Here is a 24,046-nt window from a genome sequence, read left to right on the forward strand (position 1 = left end):
TTCTTGCAGTACCCGATAGTTCACCAGAAAACATAACCTATAGAAATATATCATCGACAGAAATAGTAGTGTCATTTTCTCCACCCCTTATGCCAAATGGCATCATAAGGTATTATACAATATACATTGCATGGCTGAATGGAACAATGGAGAGAACCCTAAACACCACTAATCTTTCAGCGAATGTAACTGGTAAGAATGTGATAGCTATTCGAATTATGGTAGTAACGGAATGGTCATACGGCCTTTATAGAAATGGTAAATTACCTAGGAACTTGGTAGGATGTGAGGACCCTCCTTAGACCCGCGAAATGTGGAAGTGCTGTTTGTAACTGATACAGATTTGGACAATAAACAAAAAAAGACAGTTTTTTTTCCATCAGCTGTATTTAGGATTATTGTTACTAAGATGCGTTCTGATATGTTTTGCAGTCGAAGGGCATCACTGTGGTAAGGCTTGCAAACTTAGGTAGCTGGGACATCACTGCTACCTAAAAAAAAAGAAATTATGTGACTTTCAGTCCGGTTGCCACCATAATTTCATTAAAGACTTTGTGTTTGAGAGTCAAATGGTACAGCTCACGTTTGTACTTTGATGAACCACTGGCTTATTGTGTTTCCTTCGTCCATAATCAATAACATGTACCAGTACACAGCCGTTGAGATAAAAAACAGCATAAACGCAGCCCAGGGGGTCTCAGGATTCATAATAATAGGAATAAGAAGAATTAGTATTTATAAAGCGCATTTCTCCCAAAGGGACTCAAAAGGCTTTTAGCGTATGCTCTCGAAATTAACTGGCAGCTGAATAATAGATGTTACACATTCACAGGAGCAGCAGCATTGTAGAAAGGACTACACACCTTTTGCCTAGGAAAGCAATTACAAAAATGGCACTACAATACTTTTAAAAAAGTGATATAACTCAACATTTGCATTTGAATCTGATTTTTGTTATTACAACAATTTATATTTGAGAAGGGAAAATTGTAGTAACAGACAAGATACCCAAACTATAATAGCATTTCATGTACCCAAAATGTAGTTTACCACAATTGTAACATCTTTTTTTATTCATTCACATGCAGGTTTGAAGATGTATACCAGGTATATCCTTAGATTGTCTGCTAGTACAATCAAAGGGGAAGGCATTCTCAGTGTACCATACTACATTCTAACAGAAGAAGATGGTAAGTGCAAATGTCTGGTGTTTACTTGTAACATAAACCAATGGATACAATAATTGAACAATGGGATAGAAGATTTGCTTGTGCTCTTAATAATGAAGTGTTAGTAGTGGGTTTGTAAATGTTTAATTAAAAATACACACTAGTTCATGTTACTTGAAACAAATGATTATACTGCAGCTCACAGTTAACAAGTCAACAGACAGTCAAGCTGTAAAGAGTTGTAAACTGTGAATAGAAGCCCAGTAGTTAAATGTAGAAAGTCATTCTGATGGCATGTTTGCCCGATCTGTATTACAGGTCCCTATGTATCAATCTTGAACTGATAATTACACGGGTCCAAATATGTAGCAATTATTGCTTATAGAGATTCTTTGGGAAACTTGTAAACAGAAATATCAGTATTGTAAGCACCTGAGGCGTTTATCTCTATGATTCACATAATTAAAGTACAAAACATAAGAATACGGTGATCATCTTTTCAAAACAAACACCTACCACATTTGCGTAACATAATATAACTGCACATGACCAAGCAAAAATTATTTAAAGAACCAACATGGCCCATCTTACTGGGACAACCCACCTTAGACACCAGCAGTTATTTTGAATTCTCATGGAGACCTTATTCACTGGAGCCAGGTAGACTTCACCTGTTGAACCTCCCAAAGGGACTTCCTGAAATTATTTATCTGGGTCATCTTGGGCTTGGTATGTTCTGTTGAACTTCCTCTAGCCATTCCCTCAAGTTATTCACCAGTGCCACATCAGGCCTCTTTTGTTTGAACTTCTACAAGTTATTCATACTTGGAGTAAACTATCAGTTCATTATATTTCTTCATTTATGTTGGCTATCCCGTATTCTGTATTTTCCTCTTTAGTTTGCCATGCACTAGTGAGAAAAGTGATAATGGTTAAGGCTTATGAGTGGGAACAACTACTGGACCCCATGTTGGTTAAAATGCTGAAATAGCACTACTGCACCATGAATTATGACAGCAAATGTTCTTAAAGTAACAGACCATAGTTTTGACCCTGCAAACAAATACTGTATATTTTGTTGGATAGTGTGGTTTTATAATGGTCAGTACTGCATACATAGTATATTGTGTGTATCAGTATGTTTTTTGGGAGATTGGAAAAGCTGATGCTCAGTGTGGAATCCCATCTTTTATGATCTCTCAATGTTCTGCTCAGTAGAAATTTTCCCACCCCTTATAGCCTGTAATCATTTCCAGCTTTTTTGGTCCCAAATGAGTTGTGCTGAAAAAATACTGTAGTTTTTACACACATTCACACCTATAAAGCAGCTTTTTTCTTTAATTGGAACAAAATAATATTACCGCTCAGAATTTGGATATTAGGCACATCACCATGGTATGCCTACTGAACTACTTTCTCATGGAATCGCTCTTTCCATTGAATCATAGAAACAGATGTGTTAATACCACCATGGAAAATTGTCCTCCTTTCCTTTGGCAAAAACATAAAGCGGTTTTAGTGGAGTTGATAGAGTTGAAATACCTGGTCTCCAGTTTTTAGTTTCAGGATTACGGATATTGCTTACAGTGAAAATGTAGCTGTGGTCAGATGTGGTGGATTACTTGACTCATTCGTAATTGTGTTTTTGATTGTTTATTTTCAGTTCCATCATCTCCCCCACTTTCACTTTATGTAAAACAGTTATCCAGTAGGGTTGTGAAGTTGTCATGGAAACCACCTCTTGAGCCAAATGGGATTATACTTTTCTACACTGTCTTCATTTGGTAAGATACAAAATCACTTGATTAAAAAATGGAAAATGTTTCCAGACATGTTCAGTAACTCTTTAAACAGTTAGAAGCTTGTGGCCTGGATCTCCATGTTTAAGTTAAATACATGTATTGCAGCAGTATTGCTGACCCTGAGCAGCATATATTGATGTGGCACTAAAATCATATATTAACTAGTAGATGTTTTACAGATTAAAAAAAACCAATATATAATCATTAAAATCCCACCTATTTTGTATACATGGGTAAATATATCTTCTTTTTGTCGGGTTCTAAATGATTATTCTTCATTGCTAATTATTGTTGATTGATTCAGGCAGGGTTTGTAAGGGTGAGGTTAGTTACTTAGTTACTTCAGTACAAGAAGTGGATCAGATAGTGCTGGCTCTGCCACAGGCTGGCACCAACCTCTGCTCACATGAAGTAGACGTTTTCTAAAACAAATGCACTGACTGATGGACAGAATGACATGCCATAGGTAACTTTGATTATTGAATTTAGTTTTACTAAAAGCTATGATACAAAGCGTTTCCCCAAGTTTCACTGAGCTGTAGTGGCTTAGGATCTTGTACAAAGGATCTCTTTGATTTACCTTTTCTCACCAGCCGTTACAGCACTGGAGCAGGAGTGTAACTAGAAACCACAGGGCCCCCAACTTCACCAAGCAACCTTTGTGCCACCTTTGTCCCCAAACAGCTTGTCAGTGACATCATAACCCCCTAATAGCCTACATGTGCTATCTTTGACCCCAAACAGCTTGTTTGTGCTGTCATTGCCGCTTCCCCCTCCAACATAAACTCCTACTCACTAACACACACTTATACACTCATTCTAACACACACACTCCTTTTCACACCACTCATGCTAACACACATGCCATCTCACACCACTTGCACATCTATGTTCATACACATCCATGCTCACTTAGACATAGACATTTATGCTCACATACACCTATACATAAACATCCATGCCTACATACACGTATACATACACATTAATTCTCACATACATACCTCACAAGCATCCGCTCACAGGAAGGTAATTTAATTTCTCATCTTTGTAAGTCACTGGTATGACACTACTTTGAATGTGCAATGTAATTTTGGTCACTATTTCTCAAAACTCTCCTTACAAGCAAAATAGGAAAAAAAAAAAAAAAAAAAAAAAAAAGATCATACTGCATAATATTCATTAATATACATACAGATTTATGACTGATCCAAGAAGAAATATCATTTTGTTACAGCCTAAAATTAATTTTCTTTTTAATAGTGGCACTATATGAAACAATAAATAATAATAATAATAATGTCAAATTAGGGAAAAGACCTCAATATGAAAAATAAGACCTTAGCTTGTATTAACAAAAAAACTAAGGAAGCAACATCGTTATACATATCATAGAGACAAAAGAGAACATTGAGCTTTTTAAACTGCCTGACATTTCATATTTTATTCTGCATCCATAGCGTCAACAGATTTTACTGTGTTTTATTTTAAGGAATGACGAATCTAATAAAACTATCCGTGCAGTAGACACAGTGGTAGAGTTGATGGACCTGGAAAACAATAAGGAATATAATACATATATTACAACAAGTACAAGATTTGGAGATGGCAATGTAAAAAGTAATACTCTTAAATTCAGGACTTCTGAAGGAGGTATGTCGGAAATCTCCTAATTAAAGTCATCTTTTCTGAGAAAACAACATTTATCTGTCAATTTAGGTATACTAGAGATGTCCCCTTCCATGTATATACACTTTAGACAGTGGGGACAATGATTCAGACTTCCTCTTCTTGAGAACTGCATTTAGCTCCACAAAATTATCCCTGCCTTTTGATAAATACAGTTCTGGAAGCTTTAGAACTGGAGTGATGAAAAAAAGAGGGGGTTATAGGAGGGGAAATTAATTAGTAATTCATTTTTATTTTTTGTCTCTCTGCAAAATTGGTAAAGAAAATGTTTAATGATTTTATTTCATGAAAAAACGTTTGCCCCTCTTTCTTTTCACGTTTGTACTTGTGCATAAGATGCTGTGGTGTGCATAAGATGCTGTGGTATGCATCCAAAAATATGTATGCTCTCACATGTACCTGAGTATGCGTCTTACAAGTGGCAAGACATTACAAGATATTTATATGTATCAACTGCATGTGTGCATCCTATGCAGCAAAAGTGAGGTACATGTTCAACCATATTTATTACTTTAACCTGTAATGAAGATTATCGGACCATGAGTTCCTACTCATCTCTCTACTCTGAATTTTAAGCCCCCAGTGATCCACCAAAAAATGTGTCATACAGAAACATAACATCTACGTCAATAATGGTCTTTTGGATTCCCCCAACCAAACCAAATGGAGTTATACAGTATTACTCCGTCTACTACAAGAATGTCACTGACACTTACATGAAGGTAAGAAGGAAAGATTTAGAATGCTTTCGTATTTTCTATATATTGTTTACACACACAAAAATAATTTAATTTCAGGTTTGGCTTTGACCTTTATAAAAGGAAAAAAACATATATCTAGCTGGCTTTCTATAAATTTAGCTTCCATTTTTTTTATTTCCCAACTAATAGAATTATTTGAATTAATATGTGATCTATTTTTTACAGAATGTAACAGATGATGACATAAGCAGTGTTGTTTATAACAGCGCTTTGTCTGCTATTATTGATGGTCTGTCCAAATATAGTCAATATAATTTGTGGATGACTGCGAGTACTGCATATGGTGATGGAAATCAGTCAAGTGAGGTGATCTTCGTTAACACGGAACAGGATGGTGAGTTAACAGAAGTCTTTTAATCTCTGAATATGGGATGTTATTGATTCATGCTAAAACCATTTTCCCCAGTATTGCTATTTACCTTGTTGGCAGCATTACACAACATGATACATTACATGTGATGTAATATATATTGGCTTCACCTGGCCTCAGTCTATTTTATGATTTTCTTTAAGACTTGAGTTAAAAAAAAAAAATGAGTTTTACTCCTACTCCTACGGGATGCTTGTTACAGGAGTTGACCCTTCCAGATCAGGAAATTGTGTTAAATGTTAGTTCTTGATGATCAATATATTTCCAAATAATATCTATACAGAAAATAAATAGCTTTGTTATATATTTAATTTAATAATTGTAAGTTATTTCCACTAATAGTTATATTTATATGACGTAGTAATTACCGCATTTGCTCAATTATAAGACGACCCTGATTATAAGACCACCCCCAAAATTTGAATAATAATTTAGGAAAAAAATGAAAAGCCTGACTATAAGACTACCCTATAATAAAAAAAAGTTTTACTAGTAAATATTAATTCACATGTAAACAATTTTTTTCATATTTAATAAAAACTATGACTGAGAAAAAATAATTTTTTGTTTTTATTTCCTTTTTTCTCAAGCTGCCTCCAGTTATGCACATCTGCCCCCCAGATATGCCTTATACCCCCTTATATGCCACTCTGCCTCCCTGATATGCCGCTGCCTTCAGATATGCCTTATACCCCCTATATGCCACTTTCTTGCCCAGATATGCCTTTAACCCCCTATATGCCACTCTGCCTCCCAGATATGCCTTTTAACCCCCTATTTGCCACTCAGCCCCCAGATATCCCTTATACACCCCTATATGCTACTCTGTTTACTGGGGGCACGATGCACGTAGACAACCTCTGCTGCTGCTGGCCGGTACTTCCGCCGGGGCTTCTATGAATGAGCACCGGAAGGTCATGTCACACCTGTGCTCTGTCATAGAAGCCCCGGCGGAAGTGCCGGCAGCAGGGGAGGTTGTCTGTGCGCATCCCACAAACCAGAAGGTCATGTGATGCCGGCACTCCTTCATAGAAACCTGGCCAGAAGTGCCAGCAGCGGAGCTTGTCTGAGCGCATTCATCGGCTGCCAGAGAGGAGGACCCAGGTCCCCTGCAGCGCTGCGGGGGATCTGGATCTTAGTCTTTTAGTCAGACATCTATTTGAGGTCTGATTATAAGATGACCTTGTCTTATAATCGAGCAAATACGATATATAGCTATATGATAGTATAACAATATATGATATAGTAATAACATGTATTAATAATAACATGCATATTAAATCATATTTAATGGTGCTGTTCCACCTACATGAAATATTGAGTTCTCCAGCATGTTAAATACATAAGTGCTAGCAAATTTGTAATTTTATTATTTTCTTTGAAGATTAAGCATATAAGAAGCCTTATAACTTTCTGAGGCATCATCCTATCAATGCCTGTTTTGTGTCAGACAACCATTAAGCTTTCTGTGAAAAATTATGAATGAGGCAAAATTAAATAATTACTTCTGGAATGTAATGTTCGGAATAACGCATTTAGTTACAAAAGTGTCAAAATCTGCAGAGCAGAAGGAACAGTGTCTTTACAAGGGGGTCAGATAAAACAGCCCCCTATGTGATCATTCTGATGCAGTATATGTCATTCTTTTATTTTATTTATAGTCCCTGAAACCCCACCCATCATCAATTACTTCAAAAACATAACATCTACCAGTGTTCTATTATCCTGGGATCAACCAGTGCAACCCAATGGTATTATAACTGGTTACAACTTACAGATTTATGGACCACAGGGAAACTACTCTGTAGCTACGTCAAACACCTCCACCATCTTGAAGGACCTAATGCCGTTTACACGTTTTTTCATGTATCTTGCTGCAAGAACTGTTAAAGGAACTGGTCCTTCTAGCCAGCTTGCTTTCCATACAGATGAAGCAGGTATGTTATTAATAGATTATTTATATTTATGTATTATATTATCTATATTTATACAAAATGTTTGTATTACTTTACCTGTTGATTTGTGGCCAGCTACATAATGACAGTTGACTGTGTTCTCTTTGTACGTTTTTTTCTGAAGTACTGCCCATGTATTATATTAGTCTAGGCCAGGCATGTCCAAAGTCCGGCCCGCGGGCCAATTGCGGCCCGCGTTCCGGACTGATACGGCCCCCCAAGTGAGCACCGGGACTTGGCGTCATCAGCCGGCGCAGGGAGAAGGAAAGCGCCAGATTTGGGCATCCACCGGGTACTTACCAAGCCGGAGGTTCCCACGAAGCCACCAATCTCTAGGGGAGGGGCGAGTGAAGAAGCCGCCTCCCCTGGGCCGGTCTTCAGGGCCGCGCCGAGGTAGGTGCAAGATCGTGATCTCCCCCAACTAGCCCTGATCAGCAGGGCTGGTTGGGGAGATCACGACCTCCCTCTAACTAGCCCGACATTAGGGAGCTCGAGGTCTGGCACTTCAGACCTCGGCTTCCCTGCTCCCTAATCACTAAGCGCCGGCTATTGATGCCGAGCGCAGGGATGACGTCATGTCCCGGCGCTCGCCATCAATTGCCGGCGCGTAGTGATGAGGGAGCAGGGAAGCTGAGGTCTGAAGTGCCAGACCTCGCGCTCCCTTAACTGGATGGAAGAAAGAAGACAGAAGATAAGGTAAGACATGGGGAGAAAGGGGTGTGAGTGCAGTGTATGTATGTTGGTGTGATATGGTCAGTGTATTTGTAAGCTGGTGTATGTATGTATGTATGTGTATATATATATATGTGTATGTATATATATATATATATATATATATATATATATGTGTATATATATATATATATACACACACACACACACACACACATATATATATATATGTGTGTGTGTATGTGTGTATATATATATATATATATATATATATATATATATATATATACACACATATACATGTGTGTAAAGGCAGGGGTGTGTGGTGAGGGCAGTGTATAAATGTGTATGTATGGACAGGCATATGTGTAGATATATATATATATATATATATATATATATATATACATATATATATATATACACATATATATATACACATATATATATATATATATATATATATATATATATATATATATACACACAGGGTTCATGTTTGACTGTAGACGAGGGTTGAAATCTAACCCTCCCCTACACAATTTCTTCATCAGATGCCCTTGTGGCTGTGTGTGCCGGCGCAGGGAGAAGGAAAGCCCAAATCTTGCGATCTCGGACGTCGCTAGATTTGGGCTTTCCTTCTCCCTGCGCCGGCACACACAGCCACAAGGGCATCTGATGAAGAAATTGTAGGCAGTGGCGGAACTACCGGGGTCGCAACTGCGACCGGGCCCTGGAGTTCTGCCAGTCAGGGGGGCCCAAGGGGTGCTGAGCGGTTGCTGTAAACGACCGCTCGGCACCTCTTGGGCCCCCCTGACTGACAGTAATCCAGGACTCCTCTGCTCGCTGCTGCCGCCGCCGCCTGCCTCTGCGCTGCCCAGAGTGCAGTGTTGGAAGCGTGAGGCGTTTGTCTCGACAGTGAAGCGCCGGCGCCCGAGACAAACGCCTCAAGCTCCCAACACAGGAGTTGACTGTAAGTGACCTACAAAGGGGAGTAGGGTAGATCGTGAGAAGGGGGGGGGAGGGTAGATCGTTAGAAGAGGGGTAGGGAGGGAGAGGGTAGATCGTTAGAAGGGGGGTAGGGAGGGAGAGGGTAGATCGTGAGAAGGGTAGGGAGGGAGAGGGGAGATTATGAGAAGGAGGGGTAGGGAGGGAGAGGGGAGATTGTGAGAAGGGGGGGTAGGGAGGGAGAGGGGAGATTGTGAGAAGGGGGGTAGGGAGGGAGAGGGGAGATTGTGAGAAGGGGGGTAGGGAGGGAGAGGGGAGATTGTGAGAAGGGGGGTAGCGAGGGAGAGGGGAGATTGTGAGAAGGGGGGGTAGGGAGGGGAGATAGTGAGGAAGGGATAGATGTGGTATGTCGTTTTCAATCAACTTTGCATAAAATAGTTAATTTGCATTTAATTTTAATGGTTCAGAAAATGTCAGGCAAAATGGTCGGCCCTCGCACATGTTCACTTCATCAAATCTGGCACTCTTCGAAAAAAGTTTGGACATGCCTGGTCTAGGCTATCTTCACAGACTACTATAATAGACATTTAAAAGCAATTTGCTATGGTAGAGATTTTAGCAAACACATCTTGGGGTAAAATTCTTTTATCTTCAATGTGCATTTTAACCTGGTTCATTAATTCATAAATTCTCTCTGCTGATGTTTTATTTTGTTGTTAAATATCTAAAAAGAATAAACATTTAAGGCAATTGGTTTTAGAATCGAGGGTTCTCATTAGTTTAATATATTACTGGCTCATCCTGTCTTTCCGGCAGAACCATCAACCCCTCCTCAGAACCTGACCTTTATCAATGCAAGTGAAAATGCTGCATGGTTGAAGTGGAGTCCAAGTCTGAAACCCAATGGTTTTGTGCTTGTTTACAGTTTTAAAGTTGTTGAAAACAGCAGCCAATCAACATTCTTTCAGGTATGTCCTATATCCTAACTTACATAAAATAAATACGTTTATATACATGGCCAAAGCTGATGTAGTATTAAGTACAGCAGATCACTTATAGCCACTACTCATACAAAACTAAAACATGATTTGCATAAGTACTGGTTTATGGAACATACCAAGTGTGACTATATTCTATATTGTATGCTGTTTGTTTTTGAATTTGTGTCAAAATTGTAATCTTATGCCCTATTTGTTATGTCCAGTTTGCCAGTTGTACAGCGCATAATACATCATAAATAGGCATATAAATCAATAAATAAATATTAATATAAGGGCAATGTCAGGACACCAGATAATCAATTATGGTGGGGCCAGAAGGTATTATCTTAAAGAGCAGCGCTGAAATGAGCTGTCATATAAGAAAATGTACAACAGAGAATTTCAATTTTGATTTTCCTTTTGGAACAGAAAGTGTAACAGAAGGCATCCAGAAGCCTTTTGTGCACTGTACTCATGATCAGATTGTGATTGCACTAGAAACATGGCTACGCTACTCACGAGGTCTTGATGCAAATTCACTTTTCACCATCAATTTTCAGTAGGAAATAATTGTACGAACTCTTCTCAAACTACCCAGGCTTAGAACTGTCTATTCATGCACCACTGGGAAAAAGGCCTTGGGATATCTGAACTCTTCAAAAATGTGGACTTGTTTGCGGCTACTGTAATTTTTCCTTTTCTGCTCTGTTGCAATACTCTTGATTTTTATACTAACAGCTTTGCTTTTATAACACATAGTGATTTTGGTGATTAATCATTTGAGTGTGCCCATGCTTGTCACCTGTTTTGTACTTTTTATATATTTCAAAGTTTAGACATATGCTTTCTCTTAACCAGAACATATCAGGTGAGCACACCCAAGCAAGTCTTACTGCCCTGGAACCTTTTAAAACATATCTTGCCAGTATATCAGCTTTCACTAGAGTCGGTAACGGAAACCAATTCAGCAATACAGTTAGCTTCACAACAAAGGAATCAGGTAAGATGTTTTTGAGAGATTATTTTGTGTTTTAATGTAAGTTTTGTAATTATAAAAATGGAAAAGATAGCAGATTGAGGAGGGCGATCTGGGTAGAGCCAAGGCAAAATTAGGGCTCATCTTGCCGAGCCAGAGATGCTTTTATTAGTCATTGATTTTCCACATAATTATGACAGTTCTAGCTCAGTAAGGTCATAGTTAAATATGCCGTGGTAAAACCCATATGCCACAATGTATAATGAGTGGTTGCATGTTTCTGTGCATTGTCATCAATGCTTAAAGGGACAGTAAAGGTTGTATGGACCTAGCCAATAAACACTAATTTTGTACATAAGTGGTACATATGTTGTAAGACTGTATTATTAGGATTACAACCCCTTTATTAAAATGTCACATACTGAAATATTAACCCATTTTTTGTTTTACTTTTTAAGCTCCAGACTCTGTCCAGCATGTGCACTGTGTTGCAACAAGTTGGCAGTCAGTTTTAGTCCAGTGGGATCCACCGTTACGGCCAAACGGATTGATAACACATTACATATTAACTTTCCAAAGCATCACTACCCGGGTCTCATCAACTGACAATGCCTACACATTCAGAGATCTGTTGTCGAATTCAACTTACCATTTTACGGTCAAAGCTGCAAATTCTGCTGGTGAAGGCATTGAACAAGTATGCAATGCCACTACAAAGTCTGAAGAAGGTACTTTTTAGATTTATTACATAACATCATTCCAACGCAGCCAATATGATAATGTAGGAGTCACTGCATTGTGTCATGGGAAGCCAATGTGAAACAAACCCCTGTCAATGAACTTCAGATTCCCCAAGATTCCCCAAGTAAACTGTCTGTACTACCTATAATATGAAATTAAATTTAACTTTTACTCAAAACTAATTCAAATCATAACCATGAACTCTATAGGATAGAGTCTTCATCAATTTGAAAGTTCATTTAACCTTTTGCTTGCTAAGGGCACGTGTATTTCATGCATTGATTTAATGTACGGCTTCCAGTGATCCTCATTTATATGACAGATGGCAATTAATCATCAGATTATTATTTAATGGCATACAAATAAAAAGTAACAAACCATTTTCCCATGTACCAGTGCAGTAAGAGTTGAAAGCAGTTATATTTACCTGTTGATAGTATGAGCAGAAATGTGTTCTTAGAAAAAGGTTTCACATAGATCATAGATTCACTTTAAAAACTCCTGGCTGGGAAGCGCTCACTTTTAAAATCTGCTAATTCCTGGTTAAATCAAATTCACTGCATAGCCCCCCAACATTGCAGGTGTCCAAAACCGGGCACCTTCAGTGGGGCCAGAACCATCCACCTACTTTGATGCAGATCGTTCGGATAGGATATCATTTTGAGGATCTGTACTTCACTATATTGTGAGGTGGCCCCTTGAGGTCCATACTAAAAAAGCACAGATCTTCACAGCCTCACAGCTCCATGGGCCACATCAGGGGTGATCCTCGGATCACCGGACTATCTGGTTTATAATTCCCATTCCCTGCAAAGGTGGAGCAGTGCCTGACTTAAAAATAACACTAACAGAGGTATGCAATGTATTCTGCATTGTAAATGTGAATGTGTTGATGAGTTAAGAAATTGGACATTTCAAGTATCTGGTGGCCTATTCCTTATGGTATTCCGAGTAGTAGATGCTGCACTAAATATGTACATATATATATATATATATATATATATATATATATATGTACATATTTAGTGCAGCATCTACTACTCGGAATACCATAACGAATATATATATATATATATATTAGATCTACTAAACATTTTTTTTTTGGAGATGATCATGTGAAGTTACAGTGACCCCAATTTATTTCTTTTTAAAACTATGTTAGCTGAAATAAAATTTCAGGGTGCCTATTGTTCCAAGAAGTTGTTTTGTGATCAGCAGTTTGGCTGGATCATAGGTTCATGCTTTTGGATGGAAAAGGTTTTATAGCTGTTGTCAGCTTCTTATTAATGGTGGTCCGCCATTAGTCATGCTTACAATGCCAACACTGACTCACTGACAATGCATTTATTTTTGATGAAAGGTGAAATCACATTAGCTTCACTGTCTCACTACACAGTGTCTGGCCTTAAAATTCCACACTAAGATTACTTTTTTTTAATTCGGTGGTGCTGGCTTTGGAGCCTGACTTGGCAGACATTAAAACAGGATATTCGTGTTTCAATTTTTCTTTTTTTCACAGTATATGTAGTGGATATGTCTACTGACAAACTACCTTCTGGGAAAACCTGTATTGTGTAGGGACATAAAAAAGGCAGGATACAAACTGAAAGGTAATTTGGGTCATCAGGTGCGTGGCCCTGGAACACCCTCCTTCACTTTTTCCATGTTTAGTGTACTGGTACAAATAATACATTTTTTTCCAGTACAAGTAAAGCATTCTTTTGAAACCTTTTTAACCAATTTTTATTAGTACAAACTATGTTGAAAAATCTGTGCTAAAATAAGAAATGTAAAAAGTAAATTTTGTTTGCAAAGAATAGCTGCCACTGCTGAAAAATGATATATTTTATGTTCAGCAAAATAATGACATTGCTTGGGTCCCTAGAATTATTATTATTTTTTTACATTTTATTTTATTTCTATTTTTATTACTTTTCACACTTTTTTTATTGCATTTTCCACTTTTGGAAGATAAACGACTTTGTCTCGCTCTCCTCTTCCTCACTGTTCCCTACTCACACCGTGATCAGGACGTAGGGCATCATAACCCTGCATTCCTGATCACAATGCCTGAAATCAGCCAGCAGGGGTGGGTGATCAGAGATCTCAGCAGGGTCTCCACTTCTTTCCTCAGTCCTATTTTGGCAGTGTCAGCAGTGACTCCAATCGCTCCATCATTTGACCAGCATTCACACCGTGACTGTATACTGGCACTTGCGCTGAAGTTGTCAGCACAGAGCCAGCGATCCTGATGATACAGGAGAGTCCAGCCTATCTTCAGATACTGCGATCCCTAATGCAGTGGTTTAGAGATCTCCCCTCTGCTGCAAAAAGACAGGGCATGTTATTACATCCAAAGGGTCATCTTGACACATTTTTCTGGATGTAATAGTGTGTCCATAGGTTCATGAAGGGGTTGGTGGGATTTTTTGTTACAATTACTGAATTGGTAACATTCTGAAAAGGTTACGCGGGGCTTAATTGTCAAAGGTTTTTGCCAAAAAAGTCCTGACAGCAGAAAAGTAACATAATAACATTACATGCACTCTTGCCTGACCTTTACATTATGGCTGCCTTATGTTTAGGATTATTAACTGTACTGGGATGCAATGTCAAAGCAAATAGCAATTTGCAACCAGCTGCCAGGGCCGTACATTTAATTTTTAACTCCAAGTATGCAACTCCAGGCTTCAGGCTTTGTTTTTACTTATCTGTGACAACAGAATACATAGGAGATATGTATTAAAAATCCAGGCGCAGATTTGGCCATTTGATTGGTTGCTCGAGTGATAAGGCCTGAATTAACAGAATCATGTTTTATACAAAACTCTGTTAGACTTCTAACACAAGAGAACAGAAATCCTATATCCTGCATTCAGGACCTGAGACCCTCTCCTTGAATGGCATACACGTGTTCTACAGATCTGCAAAAAAAAAAAGCTGTTTACGTGTATGATTAACTTGACATAAGGTTTAGTGTTGAGAAGACAAATATAAAACATATATGAAATATATTTAAGATATGTGCCCTTACAGTAGACATTGATCACTTCATCTTGTGAATCCCACTGTAATAAATGCAAACAGGCTGTACAATAAGTATAGGATATATGGAGCAATGTGCTTAAATTAAGACCAGCTGTGCATTGAAGATCCGATGAGAAGGGTTTTTTTTTGGTCTCTCCAAGAAAAAAAGATGGAAATCTGATTCTCCACGCTAAAGTGATTGTAATCTTGTTTGTATCTGTAACTCAATAGTACATTTGTCTTAGAATTGTCTTGTTGAGCATAGAGTTGATCAGCCTTGGAAGGTCACAGATGGTCAGGTGAAATTGGTATGTGAAAGCCCATTCCTTAGCTTTGAAGTTTTTGTGTATGCTATGTACCAATCAGTTCTGATAACGAAGGATTCAATGTTATTTCACTTTTGGTTAGTTAGTTGGTTAGCACCTGCATTTTCTTTAAATGTTTATGTATTTTTGTAATGCAATGGTGTCTCAAAACTGTGAGGACCAATTGATCAGAATTTAGCTCCCAATGTACACTAATTTCTTTTGATTGTTTGAAATGAGATAGTAGTTCAGTAGTTTCAAAATATAATAGAGCTTAGTGCGTTTTTAGCTGATCTTAATGGAATCTCTCGCAAAAAGCTTATTAGGTTACATTCAATTTTGTTAATGAAAACAATGTATTTTATTTTTGGTGAGATATGCACTGGTGGCACTTGTCTGTGGCACTAGAAGTAGGGGATATTTATTTTTCTTTTCATATACATTTCCAGAGCATAATTAAATAATTTAAAATATATATATATTAGTTACACAGGGAAACCATGTGACAAATGTGCTCACATTTACTTAAATATGTTGAATATATGAAGATCAATTTACCACCATCATCGTTTATGCACCATTTAAAGCCACGTGTGCTTAAACTTTTTTAAATTAAAGTACGAATGAAATAACTACCAAGAGAAACCAGCAGTCAGCATTTTACATAATCTATTTTAGAGATGTTTCTGAGCAGGTAGCTACATGAAAATTCAGTATAGTTTGATGATTAAGGTTATATGAAATGTGTTTGTGGGTTTTTTTGTGTCTGGGGAATCAATGATCAACATGGCAGTCATTATAGAGCAGAGGCATCATTTTGTTTGTGGCTGTGCTATTTAATTTGAGATCATCAAATAATAACATATTGACTTAATGAGATGGGGGCAGAATAAGGCAGGTATGTTAAGGTAGATTTAGAAACATGTAATTTTTACAAACTGAGGAAGTCACTGAAGAGGAAAGAGAGTATGGAAGACCTTAAAGGACCACACCACTCAGATATTTAATTATTATTAAATATTATATTAACATTATTATATATAATTATTATTTTTAGTGATTGCAGTTAGACGTCTATCTCTTGTCCGCACTGAGAGCAAGCAGAAATACTTATGTGTACTTCGTGCATACGCACTGTTGTTCTCTCATTAAAGTCAGTGTTCAACTAGTATACATACAACTGACATTTGCAAGAACTGTTTTCCCCATACAGTACAGACAGAGTTGAAGGAAAATGAGATAGAAGTCACTCCAGTAGCTTTGATGTATTGCACATTTGACTACATTAGGAAAATACAATGTTAGGTCTATTCTATGCCAATACCAATTATATATAATAAAATATTATCATTCTAATTCTAATTATATATAATATAGAATAATAATATATAATTATATTATTATACTATATATAATATTATATATAATGGAGGAATGATTCTTTGAAACATAGGGTTTTAGGAGTGGATGCATTTTATTATACACAAACTAATGCATAAATACAGTTTGATTAAAATATACATTCTGGAAACACGTGTTAGCTCTCAGGATTTTCCTTAGATGCTTTAGGTATCAGCAGCATATACTAACCTAGGCTGGATAATGTGTCTGGTTAGGGGGATCACGACCCAGTTTGCTACAAAACCAGGGGCTCGCAGGTGCGCCCCTACTCAGTGGGCCTGGTTCAAGGGGATTCTCTAATATTTCCAATAGAAGGGTGCATCTAGATAGCACAGTGTTCACACCATTTTGAAGTGATATCCTGGCAGAAGGTAGAGCTTCACTGGGTCAGGCATCTAACGCATCACAATATCCACCCTGTTCTACAAACTTTCTGCCCTCTCAGTGAGAGTCACTCCTCTCAATTGCCCCCTCTAGACAAGCTGTGCCTCCATCCAAAGCCTATATGGAGAAGGGGAGGATGTTGTACAATTATGATAAATAAAAGAACTACTACCTTTATGGCCATGACTCCTTTTTTTTTTACTTTGGCTGTGAATGGACATGAACATCACATTATTTTTAATATTGTTTTAAGTTGACACTGTTTCCCTTTTAGTTCCTGGTGCACCAAGGGATATCACACTCACTATAGTTCAGTCTACAAGTATAACTTTGCAATGGAATAGACCAGACAATACAAATGGCTATTTAAGAAGCTACAGAATAACAACGCAACTGCTACGTATTGAATGCAATGACTGGGATAATGAGGAATGTATCCATAATGATCAGAACTTCTATTCGTATGATGACGGTTACACCATTGAGAAGACCATTTATGGCTTGAAAAAATTCAGAAGGTATAGATTTAAAGTTAGCGCCAGTACAAGTGCGGGATATGGTGCTTCCTCACCTTGGATTCAGATACAAACATTATCTGGTCGTAAGTGGAAAAAAAAACAACTACATTTTAATATTTTAATAATGAACCATTTTAGCACCTTTACAACTAATATCAGCACCTATTTTAGAAAAAAAAACTAACAAAACTAATGTCCACCAAATATCTTTCCCATTCTTATTCTACTTTACAAATGTAATTAAATAAACTATTATTTTTTGTTTATGTTGTACAAAAATATAGGCACAGGTATTGATGTTACACAAGTTACACGTTTATAAAATTTGTATAAAGGATTAATTGCTTGACAGCTAGATTATAACAGTGGGCTATTGAAGAGCTGCATCTTAGATAGTTAATATAAGGCAAGATTAAGATTAGGGTTACATTTAATATTGGAAATGCTGTGCGCTAGTTGACTGTACTAGCGTTCAGCTGATATAAATGCAATTGGTCCCCGCTACGTCTAATGTCATTGACTCCACGTGTTTCAGAGACAGGCAGGGACATGAAGCCTCAGTTTTTAATTCTAGTAGAAAATACATGCAGGAATTTTCACCCAGAGTAATGCATCATTGGACTCCAGTATGCATCAAAAAATACTAGACTTCCCATTTAAATAATTTGCTTTGGAATGAACACCAATGCATAATAATATTATACTGATCCCTAGCCAAGATAAAATGTACCTTTCCATGAGATAATCAAACAAGTATAGGTGTGAAGTGTTAACCAGAAACATTTCTTAGAAAGCGTTTTCCCCAAAATTTAGCACTTTTGTCAACAATTGTTCCAGTTTATATAACTATAGCCCAAATTTTTATCTATATCTTATTATGTCATTATGGCAAATAGCTGTAGCTAAACTTGGATAATCTCATTTAATTTAGTCTACTATATTTCCTATATCCAAAGCAGGGCCCGTTCTTTAACCCCTTAAGGACAATGGGCGGTCCCTAAACCCAATGCATTTTGAGCCCGTACATGTACGGGCCTTGTCATTAAGGGGTTAAAAAAAACCAAACACTAAAAAACCCTTAATGCAACATATTACCCACATATTTCTCAATTGGCCTTTCTATACCTAACATTCACTTGACCTCCACTCCTAGATTATACATTTTTGTACAGAGCGCTCTGTACCTCATAGAAAACAATGCTTGTCAATTATTGTAAAACCTTTTAAATAATATATATTTTTTTAAATTAAGAATACCATTTATCCATCGTAAATGTAAAACATATTTTTTTCTGAAAATGCTATAATTTATATATATACATAAATACAACTGATAGGTATGTAGGAATCGTTTTTGGTTTTGCAGGAGGGGTATACACTGGCCAGTTCAAACAAACGATCCACAGAAAAGACTGAGTTCTGCACTCACTTGAATAATTGCTTGTTATATATCTAATAATGACTTATCCAGATTCTCTGCACAGCTAGCACACGCCAGATACCTTAGCATCAGGATACAGATGGATTGCAAGGATGACCCTGACCTCCACAAGACCCACATTCCCGTGGAAGGATAGAAGCATGTTAATCAGGAAATGATGCTTGTTAGTTACAGAAAATGCATTATTGTGAAACCAGAACAAAAAGTACTTATAAAAGGAAGTGACTGGATTATGAGAGGGAGAGATGGCCCATCTAGAGTCAGTAAATTGCTATGATTTATAATCGGTCTGCCAATATCAGTTTCAATGTTTAGCCAAAAAAAAAAAAAAGATGTAAAATCGATTATTTAAAGTACCCAACGTGTAATGGATTAAGATGTCTGTTTTGTCATTTTGAGTTCCAACACCTTCAAATATAATATGTCCCCTTACAGTTAAATATTTAAATACATTTAATACTGGTTAATTGTACATGAAGCTCAGGTGTAAACACGTTATTAGGTGAATCAATAAATTAAATGTGCGTAATGGCATTCACTCCCACTTTTATAGTCAGTTGAAAAGACTTAATGTATATGGCATTGAATCTTATTCACAATTACTACTGAATCAAGGAAGCACCGCCTAATTATCAGAAGCCATCAGCCATCAGATAGATTTCTTTAATCCAGGTAGGATGAGAAAGGAACTTTTGCCCACACTTTCAGTTTAGTACATTCATTGAAATATATTCCTGTAAAGGAATGTATTTATTAAAAAGCCTTAATAAATATGTTCAGTATAATAAAAGCTATCAGCAAAATTACTCAAATTAAAGTAACAGTATACTAATTGTTTTTAGAAGAAGGAGTTTTTCAAAGTAAAAAGCAGGAATTAAGCCTGCTCTAGATTTGCTTAAGGATTTACGATGTAACGATTGACTTTTTCATTCACACTGCCTAATCCAATTTTTTTTTACATTCTTGACTAGCAAACCCCATGTAATGCTACTACATTCTGCTAACACCTAGCATGTGTTTATTTACTCTTTGTAGAGAATGCACGTTCTCCATGGCAATTTGTTTCAGCATTAACACTTTTTTTTAAATATTTTACAATATTAAAAATTCAACTAAAATTTGAAATGAGATTTTTCATGTTCTACAGCTGTAGATGGACCTCCAGAAAATGTTACAGTAATAGCTGTATCCCACGAAAGCCTTAATATCAGCTGGAATTCGCCTTCAGTCATCACTGGACCAACATCATTCATAATTAATGTCTCATCGGTAAGGAATGCTTGTCAACAAAAATTTTGATTGTTTTTCTGTCTCACAAAGACCAATTACATTTTGGTGCTGCAGTTATGATGGACCACATTGGCACCAAACAATATCCCTAAGGTGCACCTTTTCATATTACAAGTCATGGTTGATTGGGGTTCTAGACATTAGCACCTATCTTAAATATACACTAGCCAGTAAATCAGCGAGAAGCGGTAAGCAATAATTAGTAAAATATAAAAAGGTAGGTATTTGGTTTATTCTCAGATCTCTCCTATTGCAGAGAGCTAGAATCACAATTTGTGTATTAGTACAATATACTGTTGGACATTCTTATAATAATATTTCAACTATGATAAGAAGACCAGCCTATCACTTTCTGACAGACCCGCTAGTGCATCAGCAGTCTTCAAAGGCATTGGTTGGGTAGGAAAGGACTGCTCCTAATGCATCAAGATTCATATCGATTTTAGACCCCCATAATCATATCATTTATTAGCGATCGGACTGGCACTTACATTTGCTGATGAGCAGTCGGGCAAAACTGTAATATTCTATAAATATTTTGAAAATGTGTTTTTTTTTCCCATTAAACTAGTTAGTATAGTGTGTCTTGAGACTGTGGATCATTCATATTAAAATTGTCTATATTTGATCTATTTCTGTATCCTATCATTTCTGTATATGCAGTGCATTACATGGCTTAGATAATTACTGAAATAAGAGAATGTACTAATTTAAAATAAATAGATGAAGTAAAATACGAGAGGAGGACTCTAATGGAAATTACAAATTATAAATTGTTTAGTAGGTCTCATATGTGAGCAGGGGAAAAATAGTGAGAAGAATGTAGGAAACAAAAAAAGTAATAAAAAATAGCTAACTATATACATAGTACACATATATTTTAAAATAACTACAAAGGAACAAGTAAGGGAAGTGATTAGTTACTGGACGGATCCTGTGGATGCCAAAAATTATTGTAGGTCATTCAGAGACAAAATTATTTTGTTGAGTAATACAACTGAGTAATTAAGGGATCTGGATTCAACGAGAGTATTATCCAGAAATCAGAGATCATTGAGTGGGAAACCAGAGAATTCTCTCAGCCGACAACATGGTGGTCACACACCATACAACACGCGTTAAAACACCCTGGTTTTTACTAGACTTGGTAAAGTCCTTGGAATTTCATGTAGGAATATGCAGTGTCAATCCAAGTGCTGCACCTTCTTCTACGTTGCCAGTGTTTGTAATTATCACACAATTCATTTCAAAGGAATTGATCATTCTGGTACTTTTTAGTTGTCAGCTTCATAAACTGCTTGTCGATTTGGTGTTTTCATTGGTTTAAACTATTAATTATGTTTTTTCCCCAAAAATACTGAAAAATGACCCTTCCTTAGAAGCATACTATGTTAAAATCGTGTTGCTTTATAAACAGCGTTTTACAGTCACACTTTATCTGTACCTTATAAAAAAAAGTGTAAACTCCCACTGTACTCCAGGGAACAGTGATCCAAAATCCCCAAATTCCACAGGAATTCTATGCACCACATCATTACATACTTATTAACACCTAAACTGTCATGTCAGGCGTGTTAAAGGTTTGTTTTATATTTTACAGGAAACTATAAATCACGACCTTGTCTTTACACAAACTTTCTTGATTTAATAAGCCCAGAATACTTCTTCATATTTTTGGGATCTTGTACAATATCAATTGCTTGGGAATAAAATTATGTTAGCCAATAGTGCAGAATCAATAAAAGGCTCACAAATTATTTATCTATATGTAAAGCGCCTAAACTGACCTAATTCTTATAAAGAAAAGAAAAACAAACGTCTGTTTAGTACATCAGAAACTTTAGTCAACTCTTAAGTACAGATAAACCAGCACATCTGTCAAGTTAGAAAAAAATAGACTTTCACAAACCTAATACCCCAGCAGCTGCATTTAATATACACTTCCCCCTGAGGAAAACTACTGTACAGCTACATAATCTGCTTATAAAAATGCACATTGAAACAATATTGTAAAAATGACGTCCTATTGGGTACCTCGAGAGGTTTTCAAACGGTATTGTGTGATTTCTTTTTTAATGTTTTGACATGCCACCTAATAACAAATGTGTTATTCGGCACACTAAATGTTTACCAGTGTGGTTTTTCCTTTCCTTTTCATTAGAAATGTGAGAAAAATATTTCATGTTCAGCATAGTAAACTATACTGGATTGTATACCATCTTGTGTGGTTGTATAACAATCATCCTCATACTGTCTACTCGACACCCATGATTTGGACCAGGGCTGCACAACTCCTGTCCTCAATGGCCACAAACAGGCCATTCATTCTGTGTGCCTTTCCCTGAAAACACGTACTTTCAGTTGGCATGTCTCTACTCAAGCTGTGGTAGCCAAAAAAAGGTTGTTTGAAGCCCTTGAGCGATAGAGCTGTGCATCCTCGGTTTACAGTGGTGTGGTTGAGCTATTTAATAAGGGATCACATATATTTCAGAATCTTAACTACAGTGATCAGGTACTGTTGATGTGATACAAGAGAGTTTGCTTTTCAAGCAGACGAGGTCTTTCATGTAATAGTCATTGGCCTATTTGCCTTTGCAAACCCATCCCTGCTTTGATGAATGAATTAATTTATTTATAGAACAGATGTACAATACCATAAAAGCAGCAGACACTCAGATACGTGGTGGTGGTGGTGGTATAATGCAAAGATTGAACATATAAAAAGAAGAGAGGTCCCTGCCTCAAAGAGCTTACCGGCTAAATGCTTATAGTATCTATACTGGCTTTTAACTTTATTTATGTATTATTGTTGTGTTCTAGGTCTATAGTGAAGAATATACAAATGTGTTTATAAAGGGGAGTAATGAAAGTCAAAACATTGTGGTGTCCGAGCTCAAACCATTCACCATGTATTCTGTAGTAGTGACTGCCTTCACTGGAGACTTACAGTTGGCTCTCATTGAGGGACAGTCAAGCAGTGCAGTCTTTGCTACCACTCTTGAAGCAGGTAAAGTACCTTCTTTATACGTGGCATATTTATCTTTACCTTGTTGTACCAGGAACGCTTTGATTAACTTCATTAATGACAGCACCAGGACCACATTCACAAGGCAAAGTGCCCGTAGACTTACCCTATAAAAATCCTTATGTAGCTGTAAATCGGTACAATGGGGATTGGCAAAGTGAGATAAAAGGAATGGGAAGGGCTTGACAATTGCTTATGACTATTTTTAAGGACTATGGCATTTTTAGGTTAATGGGGATGTTTCAAAGAGCTTTTGAGGGCTGCAGTCAGGAGTTGTCCTGAACTCCTCCTAACTAGAGCTTAATTAACTGGAAAATGGGGATGGAGGCAGTTGCAGATGTAGAGGAACCACAGAAATACTGATCTGTGTGGGTCCTCTCAGTCAGCAATTAATGTCCAATTTAATGTTAACCTAGATTGAAAACTCAAATGTTACAATATTCAATTACATCCAACCCCCTTATTGCATCAAAGCTGTAGTTTAATACCACAGATTTCCAACTACAGGACTAAACAAGGGTGATGACAGTTTAGTCCACTGAATTGATGATTGCAATCTTCAGGATATTTTTCATGAATAAGCATCAATGAT

The 24,046-nt window shown here is 37.0% G+C and overlaps 1 protein-coding gene across 1 annotated transcript in view; it reads left to right on the forward strand.

Annotated features, from left to right (window-relative positions):
* Positions 1 to 24,046, forward strand: part of PTPRQ (protein tyrosine phosphatase receptor type Q) — a 100,727-nt gene that overhangs the window by 48,523 nt on the left and 28,158 nt on the right. Inside the window, exons 34-46 of the mRNA XM_053463664.1 lie at positions 10 to 192; positions 1,089 to 1,190; positions 2,833 to 2,953; positions 4,464 to 4,624; positions 5,237 to 5,382; positions 5,587 to 5,755; positions 7,453 to 7,728; positions 10,183 to 10,334; positions 11,205 to 11,346; positions 11,781 to 12,050; positions 17,455 to 17,781; positions 20,287 to 20,408; positions 23,250 to 23,436. Coding sequence (XP_053319639.1) covers positions 10 to 192; positions 1,089 to 1,190; positions 2,833 to 2,953; positions 4,464 to 4,624; positions 5,237 to 5,382; positions 5,587 to 5,755; positions 7,453 to 7,728; positions 10,183 to 10,334; positions 11,205 to 11,346; positions 11,781 to 12,050; positions 17,455 to 17,781; positions 20,287 to 20,408; positions 23,250 to 23,436 — 2,358 coding nt within the window. The remainder of the gene's footprint in view (positions 1 to 9; positions 193 to 1,088; positions 1,191 to 2,832; positions 2,954 to 4,463; positions 4,625 to 5,236; positions 5,383 to 5,586; positions 5,756 to 7,452; positions 7,729 to 10,182; positions 10,335 to 11,204; positions 11,347 to 11,780; positions 12,051 to 17,454; positions 17,782 to 20,286; positions 20,409 to 23,249; positions 23,437 to 24,046) is intronic.

The sequence above is a fragment of the Spea bombifrons genome, chromosome 4, assembly GCF_027358695.1.
Source record: "Spea bombifrons isolate aSpeBom1 chromosome 4, aSpeBom1.2.pri, whole genome shotgun sequence".
NCBI lineage: Eukaryota > Metazoa > Chordata > Amphibia > Anura > Pelobatidae > Spea > Spea bombifrons.